We start from the raw sequence: 19,432 nt of genomic DNA on the forward strand, positions 1-19,432 counted from the left end.
ATAATGGACCAGGCGAGAAAATAATAATAATGAACAGCTATAGATCAGAGACATTTTATGGGGTTGGAATGGGGGATGGGATCAAAAACAGTGGGGTGAGGGAAATGCACTGGACTATGTTACACATATTCAAATCACATGGGTGATTTGGTGAGGGGAAGCCCAAGGGGACTGCAACTGAGATGGGAAAATACACAAAATGATGTAAATTAAACTATTATATAAAAAACAATAATAAATATAGTATAAAACAAAAAACAATGGGGAAAGGAAATGCACTGGATTATGGTGATGGCACATGGGTGATTTGGTGATGGGAAACCCACGGGGATTACAACTGAGATTTTAAAAATGCACAAAATGTTGTAAAAATAAACTATTATTTTTAAAAATATGCTTAGAAAGATCATTAGTTATACAATTTCAAGGAGATTCACAGAGCCCTTGAAATTTACTCACAGGACTCCTGCTCTAGGAGCTTTTAAATTCAAAGAGGGATTCTAGTGATGATTGACAGAACCATGGGAGATAGACTCCAGTTTCCTAATAGACAAGCCTCCTACCCCACAATTACTCTGCACTGAAGCAAGAAAGGGAATAGCGTTTGTGGAGGCACTTAGAACACTCCTAATAGAACTGATAGAGCAGGAATAACAGGCGTGGGACTGGGAGAGGCACAGTGACCTGATCCTTCAGTCACTCACCTGTCCAGGATCCTCACAGTAGCCTGCTCCACTCTGTTGAGGATGTTCAGAGGTGACTTGTTTTTGTTCCAGAATGCACCCCAGCCTAGGACACGGGCCAGATCATTGCCGGTTCCAAGTGGGATGACCGCCAGCTGACACTGCAAAAACAAACACAGCACCTGTTTCAGATAGTCCCACCAAGATCTACCCACAAACGGATCCATAAGGTGCTCTCTGAAAAGACTGTTTTCTCAAAGCCATTGACAATAAGAGACTAGTGACTGTAGGGAGTGAAATGGGAAGATGTAAATTGAGTGGAATTTTCTTTAAGGAGTTGAAACCCACTCTTGGAAATATAGAACCTACTCAGTGAAGGGCAAAGGTGCTGGAGTATAAGCCATGTTTATAAAGGAAAAATATAACTGGGCCAAGGAAGCAAGATGCCTCAGGAAAAAAGCTACTAGTGTTAAGATTGGCTGGGATGATGGGAAAAGGTAGAGGCAAGTTTCCGCTACTTTTGAGACTCAGAATAGCTAATCAGTAGCCTTAGAAGGTAAAAGAAATTGGGGACTGATTACTGCCTGAGACGACTTTTTTTGTTAACTTGCTCTCTTCCCCTTCAAGTATTCACTTTGGGGCATGGGCATCGCACATTCTTTCTACTAACTTTGTCATTTCTCCTTTCCACAAATAGAGAACCAGAAAATGGTCCAGGTGAGTGGACACAGACTGACAATCTAACAGTCAGGTTGACTATGAAGCCAGAAGGGAAGGTAAGCTACAGACAAGGAGAGTGAGGACCAGGATCTCTTAGGATGAGCAAATCCATACTGGTCTCTCTAACAATGCCTAAACCGCATCAGGTGGAGACTCACCCTTTCATGTAATCCAAAGGCATCTATCAGAGATAAGACCCAGCTCACGCTGCCATCTCCACCACAAACCACGATGCGAAAGCGAGCAAAGTTCTTGAACATGCACAGCCTATAATGAAAAGAAGGGAAAAGGAAGTCATTTCATGAACTTCTGGGTTTTGCAACCTTTTCCAGGACCCAAGAACTGTGACTACTCCACCCCCCTAACAGGCTACCAGCCTTTTTTCCCTATCCCCCATCTCTCTGCAGCCATGCTCCCACAGGTAATTCTGGAAATCAAGTCTTGCCTCAAGCTACCATCACCTCTGTGCCCAACCTCACTCTAGAAGCTATCGTATCTTGGCCAAACCAACTTTCTGAGGCCCTGGAAGAATGCCCTGTGTGGTGATCAGTGGGTGTGCAGAAATCAGAGGTGAAATACCAGATGGTTCCCAAATAATACAGATATGTCAAAAAGGTATTTATTTGACTCCTGGCAAAAAGAAAAAGTGAATGTCAGGAAAGGCAGACAGTGATATCCATATGCCTCTTCCTCTGAGATCAGGGGATGTTGTTTTACCTCCACAACCAGAGAAGGTGGGGTAAATCAAAGCAAGACATGAGCTTGAAAGAATTCCTGGGAGAAGGTCAAAAGCCCATGAATCAGCTAATCCAAAATTCTTTGGAGTTATGCTTGAGGAAATAGATCTCTCCTGCCCAGATATTAGTATTGATTCCAAGAAGCCCAACCTAGTCTAGAATGTATAGAGGGAACAGTCCCTTCTCTATGCCAGCGACCACCCTCATCCCATGCTTACCCTGCTTCAGGTCCACCCTTCGACAGGTCAAACACTTGAGATGGGTTAAGGTACTGCTTAAATTTTCTGAGGAAGACGATCCCTTGATGATCGCCACTTTTTGAGTTGATGAAGATGAGAAGGGGACATGAACAGGCTGATGACCAATCAAGACTCCAGAAGTCAGAAGATACGACTAATTGGCCTGAAACATATACACAAGAGAAAGAAAAAAAGAACAGGGCCGTTGAGTTGGAAACAAGATAAACTTAACATCAAGTTTTGCAAAAACTTTTAAAAACAGTTTTTTTTGAGATTAAAATCAATAGACAAAGGACTTTACATATTTAATATGCACAATTTAATGAATGTAGACATATGCAAACACCACAATTGAGGTAATGGATATATCTAACACTGGCCAAAGATTCCTTGTGGTCCAGTTTCCTAAGACCAAAGAACAGAGAGGAAGTCAAAACACCACCCAAAAGGCTTTTATTAAAAGTTGACTGAGTTGTTGCCAGTCAAATAGCATCTGTTGATCAATTACAATATCCCAATTATCATGATAGACACTGTTAGGGTATAATCTCTGTGTGTAAGCCAGGAAAACAGACATATATACACACTAGTATATTGGAACATGAGGAATATGAAAATTGGTGCTACAGGCCAAAATTAATAAAACAGTATGGGGAGACTGAGGAAGGAAAGGGTTGAATGCCCAGCAGGAGGATCAGAACAGCAACTAGTCCTCTCTCTGCCTGGGATAACTCAGTTCTAACAGTGAGAAGATACAAATCAGGAGAGGGGGAAAGAGAGGCTATCTTCTTGCCAGGAGCTAATGACAGAACATATCAGTGTAGAGTGAAACAGGGAGCCTTAATCACTCCTCTAAGGCTCTGGAAGAGCAATCCAAGTTGTCACAGGGCAAAAGACTATAGGGAAGTTGTCTGAACAGGAGAGAGGATTTTAATAATCCCTAACACTGAAATTCTCCTTAGAGAAGTGGTTGTTAGCAGTCTAAACTGCCAAAGCCTGCCAGCTTGTGCTGAGTCTTAGAGTCTTGGCAGGATACAGGCAGTGAGCAATGGGTCTCTAGGAGATGCTAGACAAATCGTGAGCTGCCAAATCTGAGTTTGTGGCTTGGCAGGGATGCCCCAGCAAAAATAAATGCCAAGGGAAAATGGCATGTGGCTCACTCCTGAATGGTTTGTGTCAGGGGGCGTGGGGTGACACAAATGGAAGAGCAATCCAAGTTGTCACAGGGCAAAAGACTATAGGGAAGTTGTAACCTGGTGAAAGGGAGCAGATTTCAACTTTTTCTGGAAAAATCTAAAGCATGATTCCTCTAAGAACTAATTCCTACTCCCTGGCCATTAGAGCTTGAAGACTTCCTAAACAAGCTACTCATATACCACATTTTCTGGGCTTGCCAGGACTCACAGCTGTCTGCTGTGACCCTTCAGTAGCATAGCTTGGAAGTAGTCACTCTACCTGAACACATTATCCAAAAGTAGCACCCTTTTCAACATTTTTTTTTTTTACAAAAGGTAATATGTTGTCTCAGTGGTAATTAAAACACATTCATTCATTCATTCATTCATTCAACAAATATGTATTGTTGGCATTTTCTCTGTGTGTCCCTGTTACATTCTGAAAATGCAGTGGATGACAAGATAGAAACAGCCTCAGCTCTTGTGGAACTTAATTCTAATGGAGGAAGACAAATAAATAGAAAAAAAAGTGATAGGAAGAAAAATAAAGCAAGGAAACGGGCCAGAGACTGAAGGAGCATTCGGTTAGGTAGAGTGTTGGGGACAGCTGTTCTGAGGCTGATATTCTAGATAAGACTTGAACAAAGTGAGGAAGTGAGCACTACGGTGATCTGGGAGAGGAGTTTTGTTGGACAGGAAGAGTAAGTGCCAGGGCCAGGGAAGGGACACTGGGATGTGTGAGGACCCATGAAGAGAACAGTATGGTGGTTGTAGAGTGAGCAGGGGGAGAGCAGGACACATACGGGGGATGGAGGGGGGGGTGGAAGGAGGAGAGATGCAGAGGATGAGGAGGGAGACAGAGGATGAGGGCCCAGATAAAATGATAAGAAGATATTTGTGGAAAGAATTCAAAAGGAAGAGTGAGACTGTTCAGTATGGAATTAAAACATTAGAAATCAGGTAATAAGATATTTGAAGAAAATAGTCAAAAGATGATATCTTTTTATGCACTTGCTTCTCTACTAGCCAACAATGTAGGCCCCAGTTGGTGACCTAAGTCCACTTTTGCCTCTTTCATTTTAGAAGCTGATTCTGCTGTGCTTCCTGACTCAATCTCCAGTCAACCACTGTTAGGTGAACATGTGACCTTGGGTATGGACTGCAAGGAAAGCATTCATGGATAAGCTTCCTAGATCTAATGGATTTGTGAGAGCTGTTCAGAAGTAAGTTCTCTATCTCAGAGGTCCTGGAATAGGCCTATCTATGCCCCAATGTTTTACTGTGCTTTTTTTTTTTTAATTGTATCAAAAGTCCTTTCAATTAGTCCCCTTCTAAAGTTGAGGCAGCAGTGGCAGTGAAGCCAACTACTGGGAGTGACCTATTTGGGCTTCAGTTTCCTTCTCTGCAAAGTGGGATATCAAAATACTAACTTTCCTCCAGTATTTAGAGGAAATGAAATTAGATGTTATACTAATGAGAGGGGAGAATATAACTTGGTTCTTAAAGGTGAAAAGATGAGAAAACTCATAGGAAGAAATATACTTTTTAAGACAAAGTCATGGTACCACTTTTTCTTGTCCAGAGATTGACAAAAACTAAGACCCTCAGAAAAGTGAGAAAACACCCCTGATAGAAGAGACCATAGGGAAATACACATCCTCATAAGCTAAGGATGGAAGTGCAAGGTGGCACACAAGCCCTGAAGAGGGGAATATATGTCTCTAAAAATTACAAAGGCATACACATTTGACCCAGTAATTACACTTTGATGATTTTTTTCTATAGATGTATATGTGAAACGATATGTATGAAGCTACTGATTGTAGAATTGCTTGTAATAGCAAAAGTCTGAAAACTACCAATTATACATCAATAGGCTACTGGGTTAAATAAATCATGGTATATCCATATAATGGGATGTTTTGTAATTGTAAAAAAGAGTGAGGAAGAAATATATAAGTAGGACAAAAAAAAAAACAGGGTGCAGAACAACAGGTGTAATGTTAAAGGTGAGGATTAAGAATAGCTACAATAGTGTCTATATGAAGAAATGCTGGAGAGTATTCAATGAACTAATGGAAGTAGTCAACTAGTGGTGAGTGAGGCTATAGTAGGGCTATAAGAGATTGAGGACAGAGAAAGGATAGTGCAATTCATCCCCTCCCATGTCAATGTTATTTATCAGTTAGATAGTCATGAGGGTATAAATGAAATAATTCCTAGATCTATTTGGCATCTTGGATGCAACCCGGGCTACCTTCTGCTGTAGGAGAATGTAATTAGGAGTCACAATTCGGTTGCCTCCTAGGTTTATTCACTGACCTGGAGCAAACATCTTAACTGCTTTGAGTGTTCATTTACCAAGATGCACAGTAACAGGGTGCAGTGATTAATAATATACGGTGGAGATGGAAAGTTGCAGTGTCAAACCTAATTTGGTTACAAGTGGGAAGACAAGGGGAAGCAGCAGGAAATCATTTCGAGGAAAATAAAAAGACAGCTCTCTCTAGCATTCTCCCCAGCAGCTGAGAACATCTAAACTTGAGCAAGACCAAGTTTATCAAGAGAATCTTGTGAACAAGGTGACAACACTGGGTGGTTTTGTGGGTTGGAATGTAGCAACATGAGGCAGATTCACAACCAGGTAAATAGTCATTCTCACAAGTTTCTTTTGAATAATCTGTATTAATCATAAGGGGGTGTTGAACTATTCAACAATCTTAACAATTCAGATAAAAACACAGAAGCCTATCTTGTTAACCTTGAGGTACCCAATGCTGAAGAGAGCTACCGGATGACAGATCAAGATTGGAAAATGACTTCCATGGCTAGATGAGTCAAAGTCAACAAGATGAAAATGGGATAAATGTGAGACTTGGGGCTTAGGCTCAAGGACATAAATTACACCAGAGCAGGACAATAGGAACTTGGCTTGGCAGCATCAAGTGTGAAAAGGGCTTAGGGGACTTAGCTGAGTTTAAGCTCCAGATGAGTCAACAGTCCAAAAGAGTCTATTTAAAAGCAAAACAAAACAAAACAACAAAACTCATGCTTCTTTGTTCTGTAAAGCTACATTAGTATAACCACAGTTACCCAAACAAGGAAGCCAACAGACCTTCTCAAATTTGTTCAGTTCCTACTACAGAAGGATGCTAAATTGGCATAAAGGTAGCTTACTGTTTCCATTTCTGTAATTTAAAACTCTATTTCACAAGTGTTAACTTACTTAAAGTGAATAATGCACCTAGGTACAACTACTATTCCTTACTGGCAGCAGAAACCAAATGGCACAGAGAAGTTAAGTGATCTTCAAGATCACACAGTTGGTTAACGGTGGAATGTGTATCTATGACTAGAAGTATCACCACTATCTGAGGACTTCTTAGAAATGCAAATTGTTGGGGCCCTCCCTGGTGGCACAATGGGTTAAAGTGCAGCACTATGAAGCTACCTCAGTCACTGCAGCATGTGTTCAATCCCAGGCCAGGGAGGTGACTCACATGATGTGGCAGGCCTCTCCCAACCCACCTGCTGTTCCTCTCAGCAGTTTTACCTGTTCTGCCCCCTACTCTGTCTCTGGTGAATCCTCTCACCCCTCACAACTCTGGCCTGTGCCCCTATTCTATATGCATAAATAAATAAATCTTTAAAAAAAAGAAATGTAAATTGTTGTACCCTACCTGGATCTATTAAATCAAAAGCTCTTAGGAGGCTGTAGGGTACAGAAATCTATGTTTTTTATTGATGCATTCTGACATTTGACAACCATAGCACTACACTGCTATCAAGAACGCTGTCTTAATCATCTCTTGTTCTCTAAATCATTCATCCATTAGATTTTTTAATTCAGTAAATGTAATTATGGATTCATGCAAGAAATCCTGATGGTAAGCATGGACTCACATCTAAGTGGAATACAAAAACTTGACAGTAGGCTATAGAGATGTGATGAGCTATTTAATATGGTATGCTAGGTGTTCTGAAATGTATCCTGGGTTTATAGCCAGGGAAAGGATTGATTTGTCTAGAGGGGAAATTATAGAAGCCTTCAAATGAAGATGGTGTTTGATTTTTTCCTCATCCTATAAGATGAGAGAAGGAATTTACCATGATGACTATGTGTGAAAGGGACAATTAGAAGTCATTCTCAGATATTAGGGTGTTGACCGAATAAATGAATGAGTGAGCTGGTGAGTGCTACTTAACCATGGCAAGTGTCTCCTCAGAAAGTTTTCAGCTGGATGCTTCCCCCACCCCACCCCAGATGATAAAGGAGGGATTCCCCAGCCTTGCCAGGTTTGGAGTTGACCAAATGATCATTAAAAATCTTGTTATCTATAATATTGGGTGAAATTTCTGGACAGAAAACCTATCCTTTAAAAACCATATTTGCTTAGGCCAAGAAGCCAAGAAGAGTCAAGATAAGGAGGTCTGAAAAGACATTTCTAAGAACTCATAGGCCAAGGAATACATGATAGAAAAGTCTTAAGTGAGAGATTCAATTGGATCAAGACTTCAGATAACTGGGAGGAAAGAACAAATGCTAACTGATTGAGCATTCATCAGTTGCACAAAAGGAGTGAATTAGCCCAGGTTCTTACAAGCAACAACATTATATCATTGGTAGAAAGCAAAAGAAAATAGAAATGCCATTAGTTGGTGATCTATAACAAGGACAAAAAACAACAAAGAATATGAAAAAAGGAAAAAAATAACTTCCAAAGGACAGGAAGCACAGAACAAGTTGGGACAGCTACAGAGGAGATGTGGCAACCCCTGAACACCTATTCAGGGTGATCTGTGGGATACTGAAGTTGGCATCCCTCAAGTCTGCTCAAATATATCTTCTCCAAGTTGTTGTGGGGTAAGAAAAGTCTCACAGTGAAGACTTTGTTGACTTAGCTGACTTGTCTGCCATCTTCCTCTTCTATGAACCCCACCTTCCCCAGTCTCTTCTTTCTCCTAGTCAGTCAAATGTCTCTTATTTACCAGTTCATCAGTGTCATAACTTTTCTAGTCAACTACCAGTAGATGACTCTATGTAGACAAATATTGAATAGACCTGAGAATAATATATACAGGTATTACTAAGTGGGTAAAAGGAATGTGCAGGTATTCCTTTTATGTCTGTGCATGTCCTTTTGAGGACATATGAGTACATTTTTTCCCATAAGACTTGGGTGAATGGCTTATTTCATGCACCAATGTCTATCTGTATCTGTCTTAGGGTTAGAAAATGAACTTAAAGGCACAAGATTAGTTTGGACTGTGTGTATATATGTGCATCCTTGAACATAATGTGCTAAGCCCAATTCTAAATTTGTGTTTTAATGGGTACAGGAATCCTTGTTGCCTTTTGTTCTCAAGGAAACTATTTTTCCCTTTCTTTGCTCCTAGCTAATGCTAGCTCTTCCTTGACAGTTAAATAGGCAGCTAGCATCAATATGGGGATTATCTTTAAGTCAATGATATGTTACCTTACTAATAACTTCTGGACTAGTAGATATCCTACATATCAGTGATGAATAAATTAGCATATTAGCAAAATATAGGTAATGGCATTCTGGGAAGGGTTTGAACTTTCCTCCAGTAAGTGAAACTGACTATATATCGAGTATGGCTAGCCATTCACAGACTGAAATTAATGGGCCGTAGGTCTCTTTAATGAACAGAGAAATGGTAGCATATTAGTTGGTAAATGTTAGATTTCTTAATTTCTTAGTGCTATTTAAGTAGGTCTTTTCAGGTGACATGTGATTTTGTTCTTGATAGCCCCCTTTCTTTATTTCTTTAATAAAATAAAGAAGCAAATGAACAACTCAATGGCAGAAAGGAGTGTCTCATAAGTAGATGGGGAAGCAGAAGTGAACTCAAAAAAAGGTATCACTATCAAGCACCTAGGAGTGATTCATTCCTTGATTTCAATCATATATCGAATATAAAGAAATAAAACTAAACCCAAACAAATCCTAGAAATTCAACTGCAGAATTGATATTTACCAAAAGGGGTGTGTGGGGAAAGGTATAGGGAGCATATAGGAGAGGAGGCCCAATGGGCTATGGCAGATTATTAATGCTTCGGTGGGGGGGGGGTGTTATGGTAACATACACTGAAAGAGGTGTAAGCCTATACCCCTAAATCATATACAGTATTTTAATACAAATGTTTCAATTAAAAATAAAACAATTCTTAAAAAGAATAAATTATGTCTGTGGTGGCATACAATTTTCATTAGGCTTAAAGACTAGGGATTTAATTTTGTGGACCTTGGGGTGATGTTTCAGGATATATGGTCCCTTTACATAGGTTCACTTATCCTCACAATAGTCTCAATTGTGGGAGAAGTGAAGCTCAACAATTATTTGTAGTCCCAAGTTCTCCTAGCTAGATGTGATTAAAACGCATGCTTCCCTGGCCCTTGTATTTTCCCTTACACCATGCTGCCTCCATGTACCATGGAGTCTTAAAAGAAAACCCTACAAAACTAAACAAAATATTCCCCTCCTCTGCCCCTGCTTTCTCTGCTAACATCTCTAGACTGCCTAATAGAAAAATTTAGTCTACAAAAATTTACTCTTACTCCATTGATATCATTACTACTTCCTTTTGATGGAATCATCTAAAATTAGTTGCCATGTCTGATGGTTTCTGATATCTGTCTCTATCACTCCTTTGATCCTAAGAATATACTGTCTTGAGTTGTCTATTGTCATATATCAGTATTTTGGGTCTACAGTAAACGTAAGCTCTGTAAACATCCATATCTTGGATCTCTATGTGGTCTGCATACATCCTGTGAATAGATTTCTCAATAAATAGCTAATGTCCAGGATCAATATAGTGTACTGGAGCAATAACCATGTTAATTTCAAATTTTAAGAAAACCTCAATGTTATTTTTCATTTTAAAAGTAATAAGAGATGTTTCTTCATACAGTTCCTTAACCACCTAGATGCAAACAAACTTACTTCATGGATTAACTAGTGTCTAGAAGTAATGAAAAAGCTGAAATGAACTCTGATTATAGAAACAGTTTTAACAGAAGCTACAGAGAAAATGCCCACATACATAAACACCATAGACATCGACATTCAACATCTGGAAGGTCTGTAAAGAAACATAAGCTGTCACTACAAACATAAATATTCATACTCCACCCCTCCAAATATTTGAATAGCTGAGAAAAATTTAATTACAATCATTTCACCTAGTTGCTATACCTTATATACTTTCCCAATATTCTTTAAGGTTAAAATTTACTACTCACCATCCCCTTTGGGGTCGCTGAGGGCAGTGGGAGGAATGACTGATGACCGATGACTCCCAAACCAGCATTCCTTGGAAAACCGTCTGCGACAGTCATCGTGCACCTGAAACGACACGAGAAGAACAGAGAAAAAGAGGAGGGGAGAGAGGAGAAGATAATGATCAGTCTTGAGTTCCAATTCCAAAATTTGAAACTTCAATAATTAAATCTCCCTTTCTGAGATTTTGTGCCATACACATACCCCTGATTCAGACTAAACACACTTGTCTCTGCCTCAAATCTGCACCATCACTGAGTGTAGCTTTTCAACTATGTTCTTTCCAAAGGTAGCTTTCAGAAGATAACCTATCACAGATACTGAAAAGACACCAGTCGTAGTATACATTGTTGTGGCATAAAGAAAGGGGAGCTTATTTGCACTGTGAGTGTTAATCTTGATAATATCCTATTGTACTTCAATCCTTACAACAATTATTTGTAGTCTGAAACACATTATTAGGTTCATTTTAGAAATGAGGATATCAAAGCTTAGAAAGGTATAGGTTATTGCTCAAGGTCAAACAACTGGAAAGTGACAAATGAGATTTCTGCCTTTCCCACCAGTGACCACACTCTCCATGTTTTGAATATCTTCAATTGCCATATCCTGGATACTTATACATGTCTTTTTTTTTTTTTTTTTTGCTATTGAGCTATGTGAGTTCTTTATATATCTTCAATATTAACCTCTTATTGTTTATATAATTTCAAATATTTTCTCCCATTCAGTAGGCTGTGTTTTCATTTTGTTGATAGTATTTTTGCTGTGCAAAAGTTTTTTACATTTATGTAGTTCCACTCATTTGTTTTTGCCTTTGCTTTTTTGTCACATTCAAAGAATTTATTCCCAGGACTGATATGAAACATTTGCTGGCTATAATTTCTTCAAGGGGTCCTGTGGCTAACTCGACAGGACCTCAAGTGTATCTGTCCGCCCTGGCTGATGTAGTGTATGGGTGAGCACACTCCCCAGTAAGGCCAACAAACAAGCCAGCAGAGCACAGTGCACTCTGTCCTGCAAACAGCTGCAGCCCACTACCTTGTTTTTAGCAGAAACTGCAAGAACCAGCAAGCCCGGTACAATCATGTACCCCACCCCCGCATCGGGTACACTTCCTGTTTTTCTCCACGCACAAGGCATGTAAGACCCTATATATACTCATGGGTCATCCTAATAAACAGATTCCAGACTCCAGACTTCAGATTCCTGTTTCACCTTCTTGAGGTTCTGAGTCTCCTATGTTTAGGTGAATGTAACGGTCAGCGTGCCCCTCGGTGGGATAGCAACAATAGGGTCCTATGGATTCAGTTCTTATATACAAGTCTTTCATCCACTTCAGTTAATTTTTGTGCTTAGTGTAAGACAATGGACAACTTTTATTCCTTTTGAAATGGCTGTCTGATTTCTCCAGCTCCATTTATTTAAGAAACTGATTTTTCCCCATTATATATTCTTGGTTTCATTAACATAAACTTTTAAAACAAGTTTTTATTGATGTAACATGGTTTATAACATCATATAAGTTTCAGGTGTACAGAATTATAATTTCACATCTGTATACAGAACACCATGATCATCATCAAATGTCTAGTTTCTGGGAATGGCTCAGACCAAAATGGTGTGAGAGGACATTCTTTGTTCAGAGGATGCAACCTGAGAGACATGACAACCAGAAAGTCCAGTGGCTTGGGAAAAAAAAAAAACTGGAAAATGTCTTGGACATTAAAGACCAGCACAAATTGCACCAGAAGAAAAAGGGAGGCCAGTCATACTTCATAGACAAGTGGTGGGTAGTAGAGAGAATGCCTGGTATCTATAATATAGGATGGGAGGCTGCTATACAGGTTGTGGTATGGTTGTTCAGCCAGGGTTCTTCAGGAGGGCAGACCTAAATGGTATGTAGGCACATACCTGTGAGTGTGTTGAGTGTGCAGATGAGCAGAGATGCTTTTGAAGGCTGGGTCCCCAGTGAGAAAGACAATGTACTAAACTAAACTCCTCTTAACTTAAACCTCAGAAATGCTACTGACCTTGTGAAAAATACTGACAGTGTAGACACTGTGGTCTTGGTTCTGAAATCCTAGAGAGCAGGAATATCAGTGATGTGCAAACACGAGTCAACCATCCCACTAACACACTGACACATGTGGCTGAACACTTCTGTGTCCCTCCCTGACCCCAACTCAAAAGAAGCAAGATCAGGCCTCTGGTTCTACAGAAGCTGTTAAAAACCCAAACAATAAAATCACATAAAAGCAGAGTGCCACTCATAGCAGGAGTATAATGGACCAGGCGAAAAAATAACAAAAATAATGAACAACCATAGACCAGAGACATTCTGTGGGGGTGGAGTGGGGAATGGGACCAAAAACGGGGGGGGGGAGGGAAATGCACGGGACTATGGTGGTGGCACAGGGGTGATTTGGTGATGGGAAACCCGTGGGGATTACAATTGAGATGAAAAAAAATGTGCAAAATGATGTAAAAATAAACTTTAAAAAAAAAAAAAAAAAAAAAAAAAGCAGAGTGCCACCTGCTGGAAAAGTAAAAGTAGTCCCAACCTTTAAGTTACTACAACAGAGGGTTAAAAACAACAACAGGAATATCTAAAGCTGCCAAATGGCAGGAAAAAAAAAATACAACTTAGGGCACCTTGAGACCGCCAGTGAATATGACATCACAAGATGTGATCAACTCATCATAATAGAACCACAATTGCATAAAAAAATTTTCCTAATTGATAGAGTTCAAAATTTCCATAATGAACAGTCAAAAGAAAAGTAATTCAAAGTGATACAAGAAAAAGAGGAAAAAGCTCATCAAAGTTATACAGAAAGAAAATTAGAGACTAGAAAACAGAAACTGAAGCTTTAGAGAAGAAAACCCAGTGACTCAAGATGTAAAAAGCTTAGTAGATGAGATAAAAAAAAAAATTATAGAGAAAGCTATGGAAGCAGAATAGAAAAGATGGGGGATTCAACCAGTGTTTTCAAAGATAATGATGCAAAAAAATGACCCAGACATAAGAAAAAAGAAATATAACAAAGAAATGAAGAAACACTTCAACAGCAATCCAACTCATATAGGAATGGTAACCTGAGGGTAACAAATATCCCAGGAGAGAAAAATAGAGGGGTAACTGGAAATATGAACATATTCAAATAAGTAATAAAGAAAAAACTCCCAAATCAGGGGAAGGATCTGAATATAAGACCACAAAGCGAAAGAAATATCTGGAAACATAAATGTAGTGAGATCTACACAAAGATACATACTAGTGAAATTACCCAAAAGTTCAAGATAAAGAATATTGAAGATGGCTAGGGAAATAAAGCAGGCAACCTACAAAAGTACTCACACAGGCTTACATCAGACTTTTTAAGAAACCTAAAAATAGGAGAGAATGGGATGACATATTTACAGCACTCAAACATAAAGAATTCCAGCCATGAATATGATATCCTGCAGTACTCAATTATAGATAGGGGGAAGAAATAAAGGCCTTCCAAGGCAAACAGAAGCTAAAGAATTTTGCAAACACTAGAACCCCCATACAAGAAATATTGAAAGGAGACTGTTCTAAATTGAAGAGAAGAAAATCAACAACAAAAAATTGAACAGGAAAATAGATACAACCAGAAAATGAAAAATAAAATGACAGGATTGGATGCTCATATATCAATATTCACCCTAAATATACATCGACATAACTCACCAATTAAAAGGCACCAAGTGGCTGATTGGATCAGAAAACAAAACACAGGAGGGTCTCCCTGGTGGCCTAGGAGTAAGTCTCAGTGCTATCACCACTGTGGCCTAAGTTCAATTACTAGCTGGGGAACTAACCCACATGTGGAACAGACCTCTCCTGTCTGGTCTGCTGCTCTCTTTGGCACTGTATTTCAGTAAATCTGCCTGTTCTTCTGCTCCAGCTCTGACTCTGGTGATTCCTCTCATCCTCACCCCTCTTCACTACACCTCTGTTCTTCTATACCAAATAAAGAGAGGAAAAAACAAAACACAGGAAACTCATCTACACTCTAAGCTAAACAAAGGCTCAAAACAAATGGGTGGAAGAAAATGGTACCCAACAAAAAGGCACAGGCAATCATACTTATATCAGATAATATAGACTTGCAAATAGCACAGGTAAGAGGCTGTTACCTGTCTCTTGATATGTTACACTTAATCAGCAGTGACTAAGTGATCAATGTATCAGGAAGACATAACATTCATTTATTATTAATGCATCTAATGAAGGAGCATCAAATTATATAAGGCAATGATTAACATTGGGAACAACACAATAGTAGTAGAGGATTTTGATTCCACATGTTTATCAACAAATGAATCAACTAAAGACAAGAAAAACAAGGAAACAATAGCTTTAAATGAGAAACTATACCACATAGACTTAATAGACATTTATAGGACACTGCAGGCCCCCCATATTTGAGTAAATATTTTCTCAAGTAACATGGAATATTATTGAGGATAGGTCACATGCTGGGTTACAAAACAAATGTCAGAAAATACATGGAGATTAAAATCATATTAAGTAACCTCTGATCAGAATTGTATCAAATTAAAAATGATCACAAAAAAGTGGGGGGAGGCTGAACAACATTACTTAATGACTATTTGGTTAATGTAAAATTCAGAAAAAAACATTTAAAAGTAGCAAGAGAAAAACGAAAGTGAATACGTTAGTTATTAGAAAATGAAGACATTAACTACCAGAACCACAAAAGCAGTATTAAGAGGGGAGTATATAGCAGACCGGCCAACATCAAGAAAAACTAAAAATCTCAAATAATCAATCAAGCCTTACCCTTTAAGGAGCTAGAAAAAGAAGAACAAACAACACCAGAACCCATTAGAAGAGAGGAAATAATAAAAATTAGAGCAAAGATAAACAAAATAGAAAAAAAAAGGTCTAAAAGGCAAACGAATCCAAAAACTGCAATGATAGTATACACAAACATTAACTGCGTTCATTAAGAAAAAAGACAAAAATCTCTTAATTAGAATCAGAAATGAAAGATAAGTTACAACAGTTATCTCAGAAATACAGAAGATCATGAGACCACTATAAACACATTTATGCTAATAAACTGGGTAGCCTATAAAAAATGGATAAATTCCTGAAAGCATACAACCTTTGAAGACTCAATCAAGAAGGAATAGAAAGACAGAAGAGACCAATTACAAGAATTGAAACGGTAATCAAAAATCTTCCCTAAAACAAAAGACCAATACTTTCAAAAATGAGTTCTACCAAACATTCAAGGGCAAATGAATACATATACTTCTGAAACTTTCAAAAATCGAGGAAGAAGAGATACTTCCAAACACATTTTATGAGGCCAACATGACTCTGATACAGAAAACCAGATGAGGACATAACAAAAAACAAAGTATAGGCCAATATTCCTGATGAATATAGATGCAAAAATCTTCAAAAAAATTCTTAGCAAACAGAATGAATCAATATGGGGAAAGGGATTTATTTCAGGAATGGTTCAAAATCCACAAATCAATCAATGATATTCAGCACCTTAGCAAGATCAAAAGTGAATGATCATCTCAATAGATGCAAAGAAAGCATTTGATAGTAATTGAATATCCATAAATGTTAAAAACTGTCAAAAATTGGGATAGAATGAACATACCATAACATAATAAATGCAATATATGACAGGCCCAGAGCAAAGATCAAAATCAATGGTAAGAACCTGAAAACTTTCCCCTTAAGATCAGGTAAAAATAAGGATGTCCACTTAGTAACTACTATTAAATACAGTATTGGAGGTCCTAGCTAGAGTAATTAGGCAAGAGAAAGATATAAAGAAAATCCAATTTCAGAATGGAGAAGTAAAATTATCACTATCTGAAGATGGCAAATAATATACATAGAAAACCCTGAAGACTCCATTAAAAAAGCAATAGGGGGCCCTTCCTGGTGGCACAGCGTGTTAAAGCACAGCACTACAAATGAAGCTAAAGCTACTTTAGCATGAGTTTGAGCCCAGGCCCCGGAGATGACCCACATGGTGTGGAAGACCTCTCCTGACCCACCCACTGCTACCCTCAGTAATGTATTGCAGTTAATCTGCCTGTTCTGCTCCCCATTCTGTCTCTGGTGAACCCTCTCAATGCCCCTGCACATCTGGCCTGTATGCATAAATAAATTTTTTTAAAAAATTTTAAAAAGCAATGGGAACAATAAATTATCAAAGTAAAGTAATAGGCTACAAAATTGATATACAAAATCAGTTGTGTTCCTATATGCAAAAAAAAAAAAAAAACAATAAGCTAGAAGAGAATGAAATCAAGAAAAACAAACCTATTTTCTATCACATTATAAAGAATTAAGTACTTAACAATAAACTTAAAGGAGGTAAAAGGCTTGTACAGTGAAAACTATAACATGCGGTTTTTTTTAAAAAAAAAAAAAGGAAGGTACACAATCAGAAAGATATTTCCCATTCAAGTTGGAAGGAGACCATTTTAAAATGACCATATTACCCAAACCAATATACAGATTCAATGCAATCCCTATCAAATTTCCATAGAATTCTTCACAGGGCAAAACAAACATTACTCTAATTTATATGGAACCAAAATTATTAAAATTAGCCAAAGAAATCTGGACAAAAAAGAACAAAGATCACATTTCCAGACTTCAAACAATATTGTAAGTTTACAGCTATGAAAACAATTAATATTGGAATAAAAATAGACCCAAAAAACAATGGACTAGAATGGAGGACACAGAAATAAACCCACACTTACATGGACAGTTAATCTATGAGAAAGGAGCTAAGTGTATAAAATGGTGAAAGAAAGTTTCTTCAACAAATTGAGAAGACTGGATGGTCATATGCAAAAATAATGAAATTAGATGATTTTCACACAATATACAAAAATTAATTCAAAATAGATTAAATACTTGTATATAAAACCTAAAGCCATAAAGTACACAGAAGAAAACAGACAAAATACTCAATGACTTTAATTTCAAGGATGTTTTTGGAACTTTACTACAATAGCAAGAGAAATGCAAACAAAAACAAATGGGACAACATCAAACTTAAAAGCTTCTGCACAGTGAAAGTAACTATTATTTTCAAAATAAAAAGGCATCCTACTAAGTGAAAGAAAATATTTGCACATCACATATTAGATGAGGGCCTAATATACAAAATGGACAAAGAACTCACAATTCAAAAAAAGAATACAAAAAAAAAAATCCCAGAAAGAGGTAGGCAGAAGAACTAAATAGACATTTTTTTCAAAGCATACATATAGATAGCTAATAGGCACATAAAAGCATGCTCATCATCAAGACATAGATCAACATGATGGTGAAGAGACACTAGGATAAAGTTCTCTCATACAATCAACTGATAGGTAGGGAAAAAAACGGCAAATTCCTGTGAGGACCTGGAGGCATTAGATAAACCAGGTGACACTGGCAATTTGCCCAAAGAGGAAAAATGGAATGACAGGGGATGGGAAGAGAGAAAATAATCAGAATGCTTCTACCCTCCCTCACACACAAAGTCAGTCCACTTCAATCAGCAGAAAAGAGAGGAAAACAGCTGGAGACCTGATACAGTGGAGAAGCCAGAGACACCTGAATTCTGAACCCTAAGACATTCAGACAAGGACAGACTGTAGGCACCTCCTAGCAGACTTGGCCTCCATGTGTTTCTGGAGGTTCAGGGTTCCACACAAGATTCTTGACTAACAATGACTGAGATGTTGGATCCCATCCTACATAGTGGGGGAGGAGGCAGGAAAGCAGGGACTCTTGTAGCAAATCACAGTTTAGAACAACATATACCATAACATAAGAGTGTCTGGACGGGTATCTACCTACCGCCACAACTCAGACACCAGGCAGACACATCCACACCTCAGCAAGAGAAATCAGAAGTCATGCCCACAAGCACCAGTGGTACAGCAACTCTAAAAACAGAGCAGTGTTCATCTCTTAGGAAGATGGCGGCAGAGTAAAGACGCCGAGATCACCACCTCCAAGCCTGCATAGGAATTAAGGACTGAAAATGGACTATAGACTCACTTACTACAAGTTTCAACCCAAACGAAAACACTCTGAACTCACTAGAAGGTAGATAACTGCGAGGGAATCGGCGATTGGGGAGCTCCCAGAAGGGAACTCCCGGAAAACCCGGCCCCTGAAAGTTCCGCGGGCTGCAGGAGCCGCTTTGCCCCACGCTAAACCCTGGAGGTAAAGCTGGACGAGGTAAAGCTGGACGGCTCAGCTCAGTGAGTGGAGCCCAGGCTGCAGAAAGACTGCAAATCTGATCCTCAATACCTGGGTGAGAGAAAAACCACTGAAACTTCAGACCCTGATCAGGAGCACCTGGGCGCCGGCGCAAAGCAGCTGAGCAGCTCCACCAGCTCCGGAACCGGCAAGAGAGCGGCAGAACAAAGACGCCAAGACGAATACATCCAAACTCGCACGGGATTATACAAAAATGGACTATAGACTTTCATGCTACGAGTTTCAACCCAAATGAGAACGCCCTGGACTCACTAGA

At 38.8% G+C, this 19,432-nt stretch overlaps 1 protein-coding gene across 1 annotated transcript in view; it reads right to left on the reverse strand.

Moving 5' to 3' along the window:
* The window catches only part of DGKK (diacylglycerol kinase, kappa), a 142,041-nt gene that overhangs the window by 32,145 nt on the left and 90,464 nt on the right, over positions 1–19,432 (reverse strand). The window contains exons 10-13 of the mRNA XM_004690045.2: positions 10,823–10,925; positions 2,359–2,542; positions 1,562–1,670; positions 705–844 (exon numbers count right to left, since the gene is read on the reverse strand). Of these exons, the coding sequence (XP_004690102.1) occupies positions 705–844; positions 1,562–1,670; positions 2,359–2,542; positions 10,823–10,925 (536 nt within the window). The remainder of the gene's footprint in view (positions 1–704; positions 845–1,561; positions 1,671–2,358; positions 2,543–10,822; positions 10,926–19,432) is intronic.

The sequence above is a fragment of the Condylura cristata genome, unplaced genomic scaffold, assembly GCF_000260355.1.
Source record: "Condylura cristata isolate star-nosed mole 26May11 unplaced genomic scaffold, ConCri1.0 scaffold00027, whole genome shotgun sequence".
In the NCBI taxonomy this organism is placed as follows: Eukaryota; Metazoa; Chordata; class Mammalia; order Eulipotyphla; family Talpidae; genus Condylura; species Condylura cristata.